The sequence below is a fragment of the Hippocampus comes genome, unplaced genomic scaffold, assembly GCF_001891065.2.
Source record: "Hippocampus comes isolate QL1 unplaced genomic scaffold, H_comes_QL1_v1.1 scaffold137, whole genome shotgun sequence".
Lineage (NCBI taxonomy): Eukaryota > Metazoa > Chordata > Actinopteri > Syngnathiformes > Syngnathidae > Hippocampus > Hippocampus comes.
In genome coordinates, this window is record NW_017806002.1 from 1,242,279 (window position 1) to 1,261,627 (window position 19,349).

A 19,349-nucleotide genomic window follows, 5' to 3' on the forward strand; every position below is an offset into this window, starting at 1 on the left:
TCTGGTTGCAGAAAATCAAGCTCGGTGCTGTGGTGAGTCGTCATTTTCATGCACTTTGAATTTGCGTTGTATCGTATTTTGAAGGCATTAAACATTGCCATAGCGATCGGAGTGTTGCGGCCAGATTAGACGCTCCTTGTGTTTATTGTTATATTTCGAAAACGCCACAGTTTTCATGCAGCTCATACCATATTATTACGTTGTATTATTTCCGCCACACCTTAAATGCCGGTCCCTGAAAATATTGTCTGACATAAACCGGTCCGTGGGGCAAAAAAGGTTGGGGGCCCCTGCTATATAGTATTGTATTTTGTCAACAATCGCACTGAAAATCAGAATATATCTCAAGCATGAAAATCAAACTAGAATTATTTCAAAATATGTGTTTAGAGCAACGTATTTTGTAAATATGGAAACCAGCCTAAACACGAAGCTGTCATAACAGTTGCAACATGAAACTAACCTGCTGCCAAGTCCAGTCATTCTCATGCAGTATATTATATCGAAATATTAAGCCAGCATGAGAAAAAATAACTTTCAAACTCATTTCAACCGATTAAAAATTGCCAATATTTCCAAACTAGTGATGTCACCTTTCCTTTCTTATCAACAAGTTCTTCTTGCGCTGTTGTACACCTTTTTCCCTTTTGTTTCAGTGCACGACATTTTTTTTAGGTTATAACAAACAATAGCAAAATATTAAGTCACTTCTGTGCAAAGTTAGGGCATACTCATGTGAACTTTTACCACAAGCTTAGCTAATATGGTTAAGTTTTGTTGTAAACATGGGAGCCACTTGGGTCCCATTCGCTTAAAATCCAGAAATTAATTTTTAGCATGTACAAAAGCTTATGTGCATTTTATGCGCCAAATTCTGCGATCCAAATTTTGAATCGCAGCTCAGCCATTCACGAAAAAATAGCGAGTCAGTCTGATGATGGAAGCAAACGTCAAGCTAGGTCGAGAGGCGCGGCTGACGAGGGCGGGGTGACAAAGGAAACACTTCTGTGATTGTATGCGGAACGGGAGTGGCTGTATTGAGAACAAACGCACCGCTTCCTCTTGCTTCCAATTAGGCAACATATTGCGCCTCAAGCCCCATCCACCAGTGTGCTGAGAAAAACAAAACAACAACAAAATGCTTATTATGCAAATGAACAGTGACAGACTTGAATCTGGTGCGCAATTTCATGTTGCCAACATGCAAAAGCACCCTTGGTAATATAAAGTATATTCACGACGGCGATCCGCTTCTTTCATGAGAATCTCGCGGTGTTGCTTATGGTGCAAAAAAACTAAATACAATTTTAAAAAATACAGTCGTGCATGTGCCGCCTCAAAACCTTGTTTCTCGATGAGTACACCAAAAGTGGCAGTTTTTCCATTACAGCAAGTTGACTATAGGTGCGAGCGTCAATCGCCTGCTTTGTGGATGTGAGTCACAGACTGTAATTTGTTTGGGATTGTCCGATCGTATTCGGCCAGGTTGCTCGGGGTGCCGCAGCCTTAAGATGAGTCGCCTGTCGTCCTGTGAACGTGTGAAAAAGTTAATCCTCCAAAATGAGCTTATCTGTCTGCTCTAATGACCTGCATGGGACCACATGCTGAGCCGTTAATAGTCTTAACTCAGCCACCGTAGTTCGTTTGTGCATAAACTCTTAAATATTCCTCATAGTGGCCCCCAAGTTTGATAGATGAACGTAGGTGTCCACTTTTTAGTACAGGCGCAATCGTTCACAAACACACGTAAAGCCAATTTGAAGCCTATTCGCTAATCAAAACAGCAGAACCTACGTAGGCGCATCATGAGTCTCTCTGATGAAGTAAAGTGTAAAGTCTTAATGAGTTTCCCGTGCAGGGCCATGAGAGTTAATCCCTTTTGAAGTCGGTTGCTAACCAAAACAGTAGCACTCTCTTAGATGAGTCCAAACAAGTTTTCTGGGAGGTATTGGAAAGAAAGCAGTCACTTCCTCGACTCTATTTTCCACACATTTCAAAAGTTAACTGCTGAGCCCATTCTGGTTCTGTTGCGAACCCAAACAACAGCATATAAAAAGTGTCTTCGATGAATCACACATTTTTACTCCCTCCATTACGTGCTGTTATTTCATTTTGTGTAAAAGTAATTTTAAAATAAACCCAATTTAGATGTGACTCCGCCATTCCAGTCTCCACCTCGGACGTTGGGAGTGTTTAGGGATTCTGATATGTTTTTTTGGCACGCTTTTGACCATTAAAAAGTTATGTATACAAGTCGTAATCTTTGTCATGTATAAACTGTTTGACATCAATTAAATGGCTGTAAACAAAAGAAATATGCCATCTGTGCCTTATGAAAAGACTTTCCTGAGACAAACACAAAAAAAAGTTGTTTGCGAGGTGCTAATGCACAGCAATTCGATCTCTTGTCAACTTCAGCTAAATCCAGCTACTAAATCCTTAATCGGAACTAATTCAGATTTAAATCCCCATGTAAACGGCTGCATGTGCTGATGCTGCATGCTTGTCTCCAGGACGATTGTATTATTATAAAAGTGTTTTTCCTGTGAGAGATGCTGCTGGGCAAGGCGCGGCCGTGATTGTGTTTGGCAACTGTGTAATGTCACTGCAAGATTGCGTCTGCGAGAGAAAGTCTCAGAAGGCTTTACATGCCCCAAACTACAGCAGATGTTCTTCTCCTCAGGGGTGTTTAGAAAGCTTCATGCGGAGTGTGATGAAGTGCAGTCACCTCCTGTGTTGTCATAATGATTATTCCCAAATGTGATGACAAGAACCTTAGTTGAAAATGAAATAACCGGCAGGTCATGGCGTGTTGGTTCAATGTTACGTTTTGGAATTTGTGGCTCACGATTGACTTTCGGGGAAAAACACGGGGTGGAGTTCGCCTACAGATATACATCCATTCATTCTCGACAGCACTGTTCATCATGGGAGTTGCGGCTAAACTGGAACGTATAACAGGCCGCTCAGATAACGTAATACGAACGCTTAATTTTGATTGACACCGATGGATGATTGTGGTTGCAGTTTACAGTGGTCTCGCCCTGTTTAGCAGAAAATTATCCAATTTCTCGCATCTGTTGGGGAAAACTATTTAATGACTACAAATGATCTAAATTCGATCATCTATCGATGCCAGCGACGTACAGTGACAGCAGAACAATGAAATGCTTTTCCTCTATATGGCAGGAGGTACATAAGTGACCTATTAACATCCGGTTCTTCTCACGTGGAATAAACTATGTGCCTTACCTTGGTTCAGTAAAGGTTGGTAAACACAATTAGACTGTGCAGGCGTACCTAATAATGTGGCCAGTACATAAGAGTGATATTGAGTGCCCCCTAGTCCTCTTCATTGGGACAGCCTGTACTTTGTGATTGAGCGACATAACTGCGGTCATGAGAGGAAAAAAACCTCCTGAATGGAGTTACTGTTGCCATGTCAAGTCATCCACAGGTGTGTGTGTGTGTGTGTGTGTGTGTGTGTGTGTGTGTGTGTGTGTGTGTGTGTGTGTGTGAGATACACACACAAAAGATGTTTTTGTCGTAACTGTGTTATTTGCGCCTACACGCTCATAAAATGTATTCATGACATGAACATCTTTATCTTCTTTTCATGCGCTCTAGCTGAATGCGGCACATGCATGCAGGCCTTTTCCTGTTTGCGCTTTGAATTTGAAGGAACATCGTGAATTCCTGGGAAAGGAAGGACCCTCCCGTTCTCCCCCGCCCTCCCTCCCCCAAACTTGATCTTTCATGTCGTAGCATGACCAAAGTACGTTATGCACTCCAAAGTGTGAGAAATGTGATTTTTAGGTTACTTTAAAAACAAATAAAGGCCCTTTCTAGGTTTTAAAAGTTCTTTTTAAATGATGGTTTGACTTCAAGGACTCTGCTGAAAGTCAAACTGTAACTGACTTTACTTTTCAGCTGTTGACTATGATTAAATCATTAGTTTGTTCATCTGCGTGGTATTCATGTCCCTGCAATGATGATAATGATTCAATCGCAGTTTGAAAGGGTGTGTTGGAGATAATTACCCACACACACCTTGTTGGACATGTTTTGACCCACTCAAGCTCTCACTTGCTAGGAATGACTGCGTCCCCTGAGGGGCAACAACAACAAAAAAAAGAATTGGGGATATGTAGGTTGGATCGGCACAATCAAGGTTACTGTTATGATAAAGAATGACAACACGCCATCCCTGGCAACCCTTTAACGAGGTGTTTTGTTCCCTGGCCAACCCACTGGAAAATTTCTGGCTACGCCCCCTGGACAGATGGTATGTTTAATGACTATGACTGTGTATGATAAATTCTTTTTTTTTAATGTATATTTTTTTGAACATTTACTGTAGCAGTGGTTAGCTTTTGTAGTTCATATTATTAAAACGTGCCACAAAAGTGAGTTTTTGAATAATGAACGTTTTTATGTATTTTTTTAAATACTGTCATATAATATGCACCATAGCAGTCAGTGCATTCAGAAGTGTTCAGCCACGATGCATTGATGAAAACGTGCCCACTGACCATTTGATTTTGCTTCCATTTTTGCTAAGTGGCACTAAAACGTAACAAAAGTGAAGGTTTTGAACTCACCGTTTCAAAATCGGATGACTCCTTCTTTCCCAGGAAGAGTTTGTGGCACAAATGTGTGACATCACCTCCGAGCGGCTCATTTCTTGAATCAAACAACATTCCTGGAAAATGGCATGGTGAAATTAGTGACACACCTATTCAACCAAATCGCAGTCAAGGCATGTAATTGCAGGTAATTGCTGTCAATACAATTATCGTGTGGCTCATACGAAATGTTCTTTTGGGCTCAGTATCAAAAATAATAAATACACCATCGGAGAGATAAAAGTACCAGGGCACATTTTTACCATCATGTCCAAAGTGGTACAGTTTGCTCATGCATGTTTTTTTTTTTTTCTTTTCCATGGTCAAAGATTATACACCAGATATGATAAGATTCGTGGCACCCTTCTGTTGGGGTGCTACGGTACCCAAATTGTACCATTACTGGCACTCTACTGTTTGGATCCCAAATACTTGCATCCGTACCGCGATTTGTCTTTCCTTGTCCAGTCTGCGGTCGGGTCGTGAACCCTTCCGCCACTGCTCAATGTTATCACGTCTACGTGCCGTCTAGACTCGGTGAAGGAACATAAAGGTGAGTAACAAGATGCGCACTTCCTGTGCACGTGATTGACTGAGCCAACATACAAATTGGATGCAGGCCGGCGGTCTTAACGGACACCAGATGGCGAGTGGAGGACAGCACAGTAAATGCAATGAGAGACCCCTGGCAGCCAGACGCGGGGTCCCTGTACATGCTTATCCGTCCTATTAGTGCACGCCTCTCTGAGACTGTAATAGATCAAGGAGCGTCTTGACACTTAATCAATGACCCACTTTTGTCAGGGAAAGCCTTGCATCGCTCCATGCGTGTGACACGGAAAGGCCGACAAGCCGCATTAAGGAGCAGCAACGCTGCAAAAAGGGCAACACTCTTCGCCGCATGTGCGATTTATCAGAACCGACTTCATGTTTCTGAGATGAATTGCGGTCTTGAGTCATGCTTGTTATCAGATTACACTTCCTTTGTTCCTGACCGGCCCTCACAAGGATCATGACATTGAAATGAATACATGATTTATTTTTTTTCATGCCATTTGTTTCAGTGAATGCTACATGCTGCTTGATTGATTTTACCAATCGAATATTTGAATATTTATAGTAGTTTCTATGTAGTCATTTTTCAAACTTAAAATCACTTGATAGTAGGGACTGACAGATAAATTCGCTGGCCGATTTAATCCGCTGGCCGATTTAATTTATTTATTGACACGTAGACCATAAGACAAAAATAACGGCATTTAAAGTCCCCCGCCCAAATAGCACACTCCAGATATCATCAATTGAAAGCATCATATGGCATATCAAGTAGGTAAACACTCATGCTCATTGTGACAAAACATGAGTGACGTATTGAAGGGTCAGAGATCCTCACGGCAAGTTCCAAATAAAAAGCAGCACACCTAAGAACATCAGGTTTGGATGTGTGCACTTTGCCAAGACGTGCGTATCCTCCTGTGGGAGAAACTATGCAGTGAAAATGTTACTCCCAGACACACACACACACACACATGATAGGGGAGTTTTTGCAAATGTTACTCCCAGACACACACACACACACACACACATGATAGGGGAGTTTTTGTACTGCTGGAATGTTGCTGCTGGCCAGATAAGGCTGTGGAAAAAAATACTTTTCCATTTGAAACACATTTTTTAAAAACCCTCATGACAGACTGTTGTTCTGTGGTGTTAATGATGCTGCTCATACACAGTGGCTCAGAGAAATTGAGCTACTGAACATTTAAAAGGCTAACTGAACATATATATATATATATATATATAGAGAGAGAGAGAGAGAGAGAGAGAGAGAGAGAGAGGCTAGGGAATTTTTGGATGAGTTGGAAGGTGGGGTACACCCTGAATTGGTTGCCAGCCAGTTGTTGTGAATTGTGTTTCTTGAACACACACCGAGTGGGAACCGCGCCGACGCTGCCCGCATTCAAGTCAGGCGAGTGCACCACAACACCATCAGCAACTGCTTTTCTTTTGTGAAATATAAAATACAGAGCGCACCAGTAGCTCTATTTCATGATTGTGGTTTATATTAGCCTGCCAAATGTCGGTATGTCTGGTTCTATTTTACTTTCCACCAGGCTTAGAGGTTGCACACAGATGTTGATTTACTGGAGGCAACTAACAGTGAAAATGAGCCGTGGTCGGGAAGATGGGCTCCGAGCATCCTGCTGATCTTTGTCCTTGTAAGGAGACTCCACATAGACAAGTCCTCACATAGTCACAAAGCACCGCTGAAAGGGTGACAACTCAACAAACTTTGTTCTGATGATGCAGGTCACTCTGAGTTCCACCCGCCAAGCAGGGTCTTCTTTCAACCCTGAAAATTCCAATGAAACTGATGTCAGGCAAGAGTTCTCATGGATCAGACACGCAATGGTCCACAATGGTGTTGAGCAAGAGACGCAAAATACTGTATATGAACAAAACATGAGTAATGGTTGCTCTGGGTTCAGTCATAACTTCCTCTTTATCAAGCCCACGAGACTTGAATGGCAAAATACGTGTGATTCAGACACTAACAAAATGACACCAAAACAGTTCTATAAGATATCCTTTATTTGTCCCACAATGGGGAAATTTACATATTACATATACATAAGAGTAATGACTTACTTATAAACCTGACCCAAAGGAATGTACGACGCCTGACAAACAGGAGCTCGCTAAATTAAACTAAAATTGAGGCCCCTTTGACAACACTACTAGGAACCTCTTGGTACATTAGTTCCTGGAAGTTAAATGTTCACGTGGCCACTGTTGTGTTCACATAGAATGCTGGGGTCTCTGAAAGGTTGATGTCGTGTATAAATCATCCAGAACACGTTTCCAGGAACTAAAATGAGAAGCGGTTCCCACTCTCTCATCGTGCGAGATTCCTCTAAAATTCAGAGCTCTGGGGAGGATTCCAGCAGTCAAACTCGATAGGTCCATGACTGATAAATGAAATATGAAACAGCTTCAGATTTATTGGCACCTGTTGCCTTTCGCTCTGTCCATCGATCGTTTGAACTGCGCTTCTTGGGGATCACAGACAGGATTAAAAATCAAGATGTTGGCTTTGTTGCCTTGTGATGTCTTGAACTCCCCAGACCTGAGCCAAAGTCCTGAGGCAGACTGAAGGAGGGAGGGTGGTGGTTTTTGTGGGCTCCCTAAAGCGGCACTGCCAGCATTTTTTTTTTTTTTTTTAAGAAAGCTTCACACTCTGCCAAGGAAGATTTCTCTTTAATTAGACAGAGCACATTGAAATGAGAACAAGGCGAAGTTTTGTTGAGAAAGTGAAAAGCCACTGACGCATCTTGTGTGGCCAAAAGTGACTTCCCAGCATGCCGTTGTCGTCTCTGCATGGCCAAATAGCTTTGGGTTTGTTCTCGAATTCAATGGTGGTCTTCAGAACATACCGTTGCTGTTTTTAAATGGATAATTTTCACCGGATGATACTGTTTGAATCGATACATATTTTATTGTGGTGCCATTCGTGAAGTTAGGAATGACATCAGAACTCACGCCAGATGCAGTACAATACAAATTGTCAAAGCGCCACTTTGCAGAGTTCATACAGTTCATACCTCCCACATCGGCCGATAGACCGGAAATCAGAAAGAGACACGCACGCACAAGTCAGTCAGACAATATTAGAAGGGTTATAAAACCAGGTTATTTATACATTGACTGCTCTGTATTAATTATAAATTCATACTGGACCAATAATACCCTTCCTGGGTTTCCATATCTGTGCATCATAACTCATGGTCACGTGTGACCTACTGTACGCCACTGGCTCAGTGAAGCCTTTGTCCATTCTCAACCTCTACATCTTTGTGTGTGACTCAGCCTGTGAGCTCACATCACACAGCGTTGTAATATGATGCAGCCCACTGCCTAAAAGCCACAAGTATGCCAGAGGGTATGGCCGCCGTGCTGCAGTTGATGAGTGATAGGACGTGTCAACGGAGGGGGAAAGAAACAAGTGCTGCCAATTTTAGCACGCAGCCACCATGAGGTCTGCAGCGTTATTTTTAGGGACAGTGTAAGTGTCGGTCAATGTCTCATAAAGAATGGACTGCAGTTTGAAAGCAACCTGCTGCCCTCAAAGCATTTACTGCTTGTAGTAGGTAAGTAGGGTAATAAAGTACCCTACGTCTTTAACGACTCTTCGTGTTATGGTAGACTGACATGTGGTCACTCTACAATGTTGTGCGGGTCCAAGTTGATTTTTTCGAGGAGACATACAAATTTTGACATTTCGTTTCCAACTCCAGTTTCACTTGAGATAACCCGCAAAAGAAAAAAAAAAAAAAAAGCTTTTTTTGGGTGTAGGTAAAACTGTTAACACGCCTCCCCAAACAGCAGTTGATTCGATAAATGCCCGAAGCAACTATTTGCAGATGGTCTACAATTTGGCAGTCCTAAAGATTGTACGAAATGTAAAGTGTTCCTTCTAAAAATCAACATTTCAGTTACCTTTAGCATGCTAATCTAGAAGAATCTACATCTAATTGTTGACTCCCTTGGAAACCATGATGTGATCATTTTAAATATCCATCCATTCATTTTCTTCCACGTATCCAAGGTCAGGTCGCAGAGGCAGCAGCTTTTGCAGGGAAGCTCAGATTTCCTCTTCTTAACCACTTGGTGAACCTCTTCCAGGGGCTCCAGAGGCCTTTAGGCCAGCTGGGACACAGTAACCTAGGTTGTCCCCGCCATAAAGCCCCAGACAACTTAGCTCTTCATTTGGACGGCTCAAGAAGGGGATCATTTTAAATCAAATTACACTGTTTAATTAGTTCAATTTTTTGTAGTTGAGCTAGCACAAAAGGAATTGGGTGTGTTTAAGGCTCAAATATGCCCATGCAAACGTTCACGCTTTCACACAAAAACAGTTGTTGTGAAAAGCTTTAAATCTCCTTCATTAAAGCTGTGGGGTGTGTCGAAGGTATTGTGTAATCAGAGACCACAGTATTAACTTGACATTACCTCTGTCTCATCGCCCTCAGGGAACCCTGCCCTTGACCCACCTTTGTATTGTGTTCATAGATGGCAAGAGGAACTGTCCAAACGTGAACAGCTGGAGTCTGCGGTGGAATCCCTGCACCAGGTTGGAAAAGAAAGGTTTTATTCCACAAGCATATCTATGCACGAACATAAGAAGTTCACTGTTAAAAGTCTGGGACTAATCCATGAAACAGAACTCCATAAAACTTGAAGAATGAACAAAGAAAAAATATTAAGTGTGTTCCTTACATTGTGGCGAATGGCAATTTGGGCTATCAGTAGTGAGCTCTGACAAGAATGACATTAAACAACAATCATAAGTTAGCTAGCAGGCTACTTCTTGGTTCATAAAGAATGACGCTAGAATCACCAAATGCTAACATTTCACAGTGACAAAAAGTGAAAATTAATCCCTTAATCAAAAGTGGGAAAAGATGTGGAGCTGTGCAAACGTTCACGCTTTCACACAAGAACAGTTGTTGTGAAAAGCTTAAAATCTCCTTCATTAAAGCAGTGGGGTGTGTCGAAGGTATTGTGTAATCAGAGACCGCAGTATTAACTCGACATTAGCTCTGTCTCATCGCCCTCGGGGAACCCTGCCCTTGACCCACCTTTGTATTGTGTTCATAGATGGCAAGAGGAACTGTCCAAACGTGAGCAGCTGGAGTCTGCGGTGGAATCCCTGCACCAGGTTGGAAAAGTTTTATTCCACAAGCATATCTATGCACGAACATAAGAAGTTCACTGTTAAAAGTCTGGGACTAATCCATGAAACAGAACTCCATAAAACTTGAAGAATGAACAAAGAAAAAATATTAAGTGTGTTCCTTACATTGTGGCGAATGGCAATTTGGGCTATCAGTAGTGAGCTCTGACAAGAATGACATTAAACAACAATCATAAGTTAGCTAGCAGGCTACTTCTTGGTTCATAAAGAATGACGCTAGAATCACCAAATGCTAACATTTCACAGTGACAAAAAGTGAAAATTAATCCCTTAATCAAAAGTGGGAAACGATGTGGAGCTCCATATTTTTTGTTAGTCAGCAGCCTGTCATAGTCGGATAGCGCTAGATTAGCTAAATGCTAACATTTGGATGGCAACAAACAAAAATAAATCTCTTGAACAACAGCAGAAAAAGTCTAAATGTGCTAGCAGGTTACTTCCTGACTGAGAAATGGGATGGGTAAAAAAAACAAAACATATTCCTCTATTTTTATCTCGTTTAACATGCTCTCTCTCTCGGTACATGTGGCACCACTCCATAAGGTTTCACAGAAATAAAAAAAAAAAAAGTAAGGTAAACACACCTGGAGGCAAAGATCCCGGTCCCGAAGAGGCAGTTAGCATGATGACCTCTTTTTGCATTTGCTCCCATCGATTGCGCATGTTTGGATTGGTGGTCAGCAAAAAAAGAGGTGGAGTGGCATCCCACGGGGGCAATAACCTTTTAGCACACAGAATGATGCGTTGCTATATGGCAGACCTGGTCAAGCACATTCAGCGCAATGACTCCAATGGTAGCAAATGGCGGATCAGCAACAGCAGTGTCACAGTACCAACCTCTGGTAGAATACACTTGACTCAAATTGTTTATGGTAGCACCGTACCATCGTCCATTGTCAAAATACTGTAATGAATGATGACAATGAGTCTTACAGTATTGAGCTGTACAACATCAGACAGTCTGTACACAACAGTGTGGTTCATTTGGCCTTGTTTATCTCATTTTGATTCCCTGGTGTCCACTCAGCGCGCCAAAGAGTCAAAAACAAAAAAAATTCCTCTATTTTTATCTCGTTTAACATGCTCTCTCTCTCTTGGTACAAGTGGCACCACTCCATAAGGTTCCATAAGGTTTCACAGAAATAAAAAAAATAAATAAATAAGGTAAACACACCTGGAGGCAAAGATCCCAGTCCCGAAGAGGCAGTTAGCATGGTGACCTCTTTTTGCATTTGCTCCCATCGATTGTGCATGTTTGGATTGGTGGTCAGCAAAAAAAGAGGTGGAGTGGCATCCCACGGGGGCAATAACCTTTTAGCACACAGAATGATGCGTTGCTATATGGCAGACCTGGTCAAGCACATTCAGCGCAATGACTCCAATGGTAGCAAATGGCGGATCAGCAACAGCAGTGTCACAGTACCAACCTCTGGTAGAATACACTTGACTCAAATTGTTTATGGTAGCACCGTACCATCGTCCATTGTCAAAATACTGTAATGAATGATGACAATGAGTCTTACAGTATTGAGCTGTACAACATCAGACAGTCTGTACACAACAGTGTGGTTCATTTGGCCTTGTTTATCTCATTTTGATTCCCTGGTGTCCACTCAGCGCGCCAAAGAGTCATCCGAGATCCAGGATGACCTGAATGACAAAGTGGAGAGACTAAAGGCGGAACTGGTGGTCTTCAAGAGCCTCATGAGCGACGTAAGCACCCGCAATCTGATTAAACCGTCACACCCGTACTGCTGTTGTTGCCCCACACACACACACGGTGCTCAACTGGGAAACCCTTCCGTCCTCAGAAGAATGTGGAGGCAAAAATCCAAGAAATGTTCCATTGAAAAAGAAGTGATGTAGATCTCCAAAGCCCTTTTCCTGTCCTGTGTAGCGCTTGTATTGTTCCTTGCCAGCTGTGCTTCCCAGTGAGATAAAAGATTGAAGTACTGCAGTGGGCCGCTCCCAGTGTGTGCTTGCTCAGGGATAAATAGGCCTAAAAGCTTTCCTTGTTCATCCTGCTTTGTTGTTTGAGGCTTTTATTAATAAATATATTTATATATTTTCTGTGCTTTTCAAAATTCTACATGTCCAAATCCAGAGACGGGTAAGTGGTATGGAAGCAGTAGGTCATGTTGTTGTAGAGGTCTTGTCTGGACTGATTTGTAGACGTGGTCTCAATCATTGGTGGTCGTGTTCGAAATGTTTTGTGTCTAAAAAAAACTAACTCAATCAACTTTGCATGAAATATACCCCTATGCTATCCAGTGTGACCAATCAAACATCTTCTAAACCAAATACATTTGGTGCTGTTTGTCAAGTATCACACCAGTACTGCTGTTGTTGCCCCACACACACACACACGGCGCTCAACTGGGAAACCCTTCCGTCCTCAGAAGAATGTGGAGGCAAAAATCCAAGAAATGTTCCATTGAAAAAGAAGTGATGTAGATCTCCAAAGCCCTTTTCCTGTCCTGTGTAGCGCTTGTATTGTTCCTTGCCAGCTGTGCTTCCCAGTGAGATAAAAGATTGAAGTACTGCAGTGGGCCGCTCCCAGTGTGTGCTTGCTCAGGGATAAATAGGCCTAAAAGCTTTCCTTGTTCATCCTGCTTTGTTGTTTGAGGCTTTTATTAATAAATATATTTATATATTTTCTGTGCTTTTCAAAATTCTACATGTCCAAATCCAGAGACGGGTAAGTGGTATGGAAGCAGTAGGTCATGTTGTTGTAGAGGTCTTGTCTGGACTGATTTGTAGACGTGGTCTCAATCACTGGTGGTCGTGTTCGAGATGTTTTGTGTCTAAAAAAAAACTAACTCAATCAACTTTGCATGAAATATACCCCTATGCTATCCAGTGTGACCAATCAAACCTCTTCTAAACCAAATACATTTGGTGCTGTTTGTCAAGTTAAATTTAAAAAAAAAATCTAAACCAAATGATCGGGCTTCCACATCTCTTGTTTTCATGGCAAATTCTCAATATCAGCTGTCTCCAAATGTTTTCCTTAGAGGGCAGCACACAGAAAAATTAATTATTTGATTTGTATTTTCCAACAATTCCATTAGCCAATTATTTACTGTTTAAATATGAGGTATTTTTAAAAAATCTGCTTAATTCACAGCTTCTTCCAAAGGTAATAAAGCAAATAATTTAATATTTTTGGGGTGGCCTTCAGCTTTAGTTCCTCCTCAAATACTGTAGATATGTGCCCGCACTGAGCAGCAGCTGAAGTGTAGTGAGTTTTGATTTTTAAAACTTCACAAATTCAGACCCTGACACTGAGCAGAACGTGAAGCAAACCATTTGTGCACATGAAACATCTTTATTGACTGTGATGAAGAGAAATGTGCAATATTATTTGTGACTAGTTTGTTTGCATGGAAAAAAAAACGCTATAAAAAAAAATCAATTTAGTATTTAGTAGTTGTTATTTTTAGTGTTTTCTGCATGCCGCTAAAAAAATGAACCACTGCTCTAAATGATCATCAAAATTTTGACGCCATGCGCTTCTCACGTTAGATGGCATGGGCGCAAAACCTTGGTAAAATCTCTGTCGAGATGTAGCAATTCAACATACTTCATCGACAAATTACTACTTTCCTATGAGACGGGGCTTTGGCAACGGGTTGGGCAAATAGTTGGTCCCACAAAAAAACGCAAATTGGTGAATAGTCAAGTCAAAACAACTATACGGTATTTGTATAGCCCTGAATCACAAAAGAGTCTCAAAGGGCTTCACAAAATAGGCGGGGGTTCAGTGTACGCTTGTCTGAAACACTCACCCAATCTGCATTTGTGAATGTACCCATTTAGTCTTAAATACAGTGTATATTAAAAACAATCAAATGTATGTAGTGGACAAAGTACCATAGCTACCTCAATGAAGAGTCACTGTTTAATCATCCAACATTAAATGGAGTTCACACTATGTGTGTTCCTTCCCCATGTAGCAAATGTCTGACCTGGACTCCAAGATTCAGGAGAAAGCACGGCGGGTGGACATGGACATCTGCAGACGCATTGACATCACGGCCAAGCTGTGCGATGTGGCGCAGCAGCGCAACTCGGAAGACATGTCTAAGATGTTCAGCGCCAGCTCGCTTCCAGAGAGGGTGCGTATCCCGTAAAGAGCAACTCTATTGAAAACGGAATGACACCAAACATCAAAATGAAAACATTTTTGTTCAGCAACGCGGGACCCACGGGCACCAGGTAGCGCCACATATACCCTGCGGCCCTGTTCTTAATATCTCACGAGTGATGGGACATCATAATTTAGTTGCCAGGAAGATTGTAGAGAAACATTTTTGTTCACCAACGCGGGACCCACGGGCAACAGGTAGCGCCACATATACCCTGCGGTCCTGTTCTTAATAATTAGCTCACGAGTGATGGATGGGACATCATAATTTAGTTGCCAGGAAGATTGTAGAAGTCATCATACTTGCAGAAGTTCAAACAAATAGAGTTGCAAATTGGCATGTATCTGTCTCCTGTGTTGTTAAATTGGAGTATTGGTGATCATTATTGTGAAAAATTACACTTAATTAGTATTCACAAAGATGACTATCATTAATTATCAATAACATAATTCAAGGTAATTTGAGCAATTTTATTTCAGAAGCCCACATCAAATTGGTAATCCTTCACAGTCATGAGTGAGTGCCCAAGAAGTACAGTATAGCTCTCAATTTCAAATATATTGGTGACCTGCGGTCTCGGTGCTTTCTGTACTTGGATTGCTATCTTTCTGGCAAACAACTGTTGGTGTGTTAGCTTTTTATCAATTATCTTTAAAAAATTCTACATGACTTTCAGCTGTTGATTCGTTGTCTATATGCCTCAGTGCTTTTAAACTCACGATTGCTGTCTTGCTATATGTTAGCATATCAACTGTCGGCTAGTTAATATCTGATCAATTCTTATTGGAAAGTGCATCTAGCTAAAGGCTGACGTGTAAAATCCGAATCAGTCCGCCTCATTATGGTTTCTGCTCAGGTTAGCCTTTGTTAGCTTTTTAGTAAAGCAACCCTTCAGTTACCCCAATTTGATGCATGAAGTGTTGTTTATTCATGTTTTGGTGTGTTTTTAGCAGGGTGCCTCAGTGGGTTGCAAAAGGAAACAGCGTAAGGCACTGTCCGACGAAGACGTTTCCAACATGGATGCGGAGCCCAGCCCTCTGGAGGAGGACACCCTCAATATCACAGACGAGATGAAGCGCATGCTAAACCAGTTGTAAGCGTGACTTTCACATGCCCGCACCCACCACAGCCATGTTAACACCCCTGCACCAAGACAGTTGGTTTTGTGATGCACGGCGAATGGATTTGTTGATGATGGTCACTCAACTCTCTCTAGTGTCCACTTCGAGTATTGCACCTTCACTTGTCAACCTATTTCTTTCGTCATTGTTGATTCGAAGATCAAATCACTTGATTATCATTAAAATCCAGTTCTGAACTGTTATATCTTTAGTTAGTAATTTGGGGGAAATGAACACCCCTGCACCAAGGCAGTTGGTTTTGTGATGCACGACGAATGGATTTGTTGATGATGGTTACTCAACTCTCTCTAGTGTCCACTTCGAGTATTGCACCTTCACTTGTCAACCTATTTCTTTCGTCATTGTTGATTCGAAGATCAAATCACTTGATTATTGCCACAGTAAAATACTGTTCTTAACTGTTATATCTTTAGTTAGTAATTTGGGGGAAATTAATGAGGACTTCTAAACTCCTGTTTCAATGCCACGTTAAACTGAATACTGTCCAGGTCTGATTGGATGCACGCCCAAGATGACATCATCATTCTACTTCTTTAGACAGTGAAGTTGTTCATTGGAGATTAAAATTATCCAGAGGTGGAAATTTAAATGCCCTGCGACTGTATTAGAGGGCAGCACTTTGTGGTTAGCGCACCTTTCTCACGTTTTTTTGTGGTTCTCGGTTCAGCTTCTGCCTTCATGCGTGGAGTTTGCACAATGTATACATCCTTGCATGGGCTTTCTCAGGTTATTCGACCTTCTTCCCACATCTAAAAATCATGCATATTAGGTTCACTGAAGACTAAATCGTCTTTTGATGGACAGTATTTGCTCTGTAATTGGCCTGGCAAGCCGCTTTTCTCATCCAAAGTCACCTGGGATAGGCCTCAGGTCACCCGCAACTCTAATGGGCATGAGCACAAAAGAAAAGGGACCAGTGGCTAAGGATTGGATGTCATTAGATTGTGTGGATCTACCTATTATAGTGAATATAGAGATTAGAGTGAATATAGAGATTGATTCAGGTGATGTCCACAGACTTTTGAGCCAAAGCTGCAAAAGATGAAAAGTGTCTCCTGGCGGGTGTAATTTTGAACTTGATCACCTAGTCATGTGAACCACATTTTTTTTTTTTTTTGGACTGTTGTTGGGCGAATCAATGCTGAAAATAGACCAGGGCTCTCCTGGTTGACTCGTCTTTATGAATCACTAACATTTCTGTTTCTTCTTTGCATGCCATCTTTGCTTAACCTTGCATTACTAGTTTTCTCTCTCCTTCCTTTTTCCCCCCTCTTTTGTCTTCTCACTTCATCTTATGCAGACACTGTTCAGATAACTCCTCTGTTGCCAGGCGCGAGACGTTCGACCTGGACGACGACTGCGACAGTCTGACATGGGAGGAGAACGAGGAGACGCTGCTGCTGTGGGAGGACTTCACCAACTACAACGTGCCGTGCGGCGTCATGACAATGACGGCGGTACCGCCCTGTGCCATCGCGCTCCCGAATGACGGAGGCGGCGAGGGCACGGAACCAGTGAGTCCCTCCCCACTCTGTGGAAAGACAGACCGTGGATGATTGATCAGCCTAACCTCCCTGCTGTTCTCTCCAAGGACTCCCAGGACAAAAGTCTCGGAAGCCTCATCGATGAAACAGAGTCCCTTTTCAAGAACAGAGAGAAGGAATACCAGAAGACTATCGGACAGATCGAGGTACAGTGAAACCCCTTGCGTATTCACAATTTCAGAAACAGTATCCATGTTTTCGTGCTCATTCTAGAACGCTCGAAGATGCCAATGCCCCGGCCCATAGCAAAGTAGTAGTCAGGTGAAGCGATGCATCGCCATGTAGAGAATAGCATCTTTGTATGTGTGGGGAGGAGATAAGTTTCGCCAGAGTAGTTCGAGGAATTTAGTTTAAGCTGCACGTGCATGTGCATTTTTCCAAATCAAATCCTCTGAGACTTTTTAAGGGTTCTGCAACTAACGAGTATTTTAATAGCCGATTAACCTGTTGATTAATTGATTAATCACAGATTTAAAAAAAAACACTTTTCATCCCTTTGTTCGGAAATAGGACATTCAAGTTTATAATGTGGAAAAATGCACAGTCAAATTGTTTTTGATCCACTTTCTGGTTTGTTGGCTTTCCGCGATGGGCTCAGATGGAGTTGGCCACAGCCAAGAGTGACATGAACCGCCACTTGCACGAATACATGGAGATGTGCAGCATGAAGCGAGGCCTGGACGTGCAGATGGAGACTTGCCGGCGCATGATCAAAGGTGGCAGGAGCTCACCGTCGTTTAGCTCCGCGGCCAGCAGCGACTCAGGGAACACCGACGATATCCAGGACGAGATCTCGGACAAGGACGTCGATGCCGAAGTTCCCGTCAGTTGATGACCACTCGGGAACGTGGTGTGTTACAATAACCACCAAAAAGTTTTAAAATAAATAAATAAGCTCACGGAGGTCAGCTCAGAATTTTGGTGCTTTTGTAACTATTTGGGTTAGTCACTGGTCAGAGTTGTCAGAGAAAAGGGTGCTCTTTTCCTCTCTGGATATTTACGCGGATTCTAGGTCATTTTTGAAGTCTGCCCCGTTCATGTCACCTCCACTGAGAGGTCGCTGTTTTGTTAGTTTATGCCAACACACGTAACCAATTTCCGCCGCTCTTTTTGAAAAATTCAACAAGGTTGTGCCATGTCATGCCATAATAATACTGGCATCATTTTGCTCTGTGCAACAAAAGCAAATCTAAGTTCAAGAAAGGAAATCTACTCACCCTTGGAAGAGGCCTGGCAGTGACGTAAGAGAGAGGGAAAAGGAAAGTGTTAGTGACTGTCTCACAGTTTAGAAGTCTCCGGCTTGAATCTTTTAGTTTAGAGTTGACATGTTCTCTACATGCTGGCATTGGTTTTTCTAGGTACTCATCAGTCACGTTCGGCCAATTAGAGAAAAAAAAAGTGAAGTGTCCATAAGTGTGGATAACAGTATAAATGCTTGTTTGTATCCAGTGTATTAGTCCTGTGATTGGCTGTTGACCATTCCTGGGTAGTCAAACTGACAAATGGAGAGGGAACAAGGAGGATGATAGCCGTCACCTATTGGCGTTTTTGTAGGTGCTGCTGGAATTCGAATGTTTTTTGGTGGAGAAAAGCCTGAAAATGCTCAATGAGATGAAATCATGAGATTTGCCATCATCTCGTGTCGCATTCCATTGTACAACTTGAGAGGCGCTCAACTTTGTAGCTGTCACTGTTTTTCCAGTGCTAACGGCGCTAGTTTAGTGTCACAGCGTCCCTGAGCAGCCGCCACCATTTTGTACTGAAAGAAGGAAAGCCAGGCCTAAAGTTATGGAAGTGATTTGAAACCTGAAAGTGTCATGTCAGGGCTAAAGCACAACAAAAAAAGTAATTCAATAAAAATCCAAAAACGTATCAACTTGGTAGCGGTGGAAGATTTGAGTCGACTCTAGTTACCGTTTTGATGACTTAAAAACTAAACAGACTTGAGACTCAATTACAAAATGACTTAAGACCTGCTTGAGACATGAATGTTAAGATTTACGGCATGTGTGAACTCATCCCACCTCTGGAAATTTGAGGACGTATCGCCAACCGATATAATCCACTTTTAGACGTTACAGTCCACTTGCATCGGAGGCCAAAAAAGATCCACCACATGTCGCCGGTGAGAGACA

General features: G+C 42.2%; 1 protein-coding gene and 1 long non-coding RNA gene across 9 annotated transcripts in view; one reads left to right on the plus strand and one right to left on the minus strand.

Moving 5' to 3' along the window:
• iffo2b (intermediate filament family orphan 2b) overlaps window positions 1-18,602 on the plus strand; it is a 25,772-nt gene extending 7,170 nt beyond the window's left edge. Inside the window, exons 2-8 of one of the 8 annotated variants that reach the window (XM_019892453.1) lie at window positions 9,696-9,756; window positions 11,998-12,093; window positions 14,337-14,498; window positions 15,479-15,621; window positions 16,971-17,184; window positions 17,262-17,360; window positions 17,813-18,602. In XM_019892453.1, coding sequence (XP_019748012.1) covers window positions 9,696-9,756; window positions 11,998-12,093; window positions 14,337-14,498; window positions 15,479-15,621; window positions 16,971-17,184; window positions 17,262-17,360; window positions 17,813-18,046 — 1,009 coding nt within the window. In that variant the 3' untranslated portion in view covers window positions 18,047-18,602. Of the gene's footprint in view, window positions 1-9,695; window positions 9,757-10,283; window positions 10,345-11,997; window positions 12,094-14,336; window positions 14,499-15,478; window positions 15,622-16,970; window positions 17,185-17,261; window positions 17,361-17,812 lie in introns of all 8 variants that reach the window. The other 7 variants (XM_019892455.1, XM_019892452.1, XM_019892454.1 and 4 more) reach the window with 7 other exon arrangements.
• LOC109529207 (uncharacterized) lies at window positions 6,177-11,415 on the minus strand. Its single transcript, XR_002170799.1, has 4 exons — window positions 10,965-11,415; window positions 10,486-10,524; window positions 10,265-10,335; window positions 6,177-6,978 (listed from the first exon to the last, which is right to left on the minus strand). It is a non-coding gene; the product is annotated as an uncharacterized LOC109529207 (long non-coding RNA).
• Window positions 18,603-19,349: the final 747 nt, after the last annotated feature.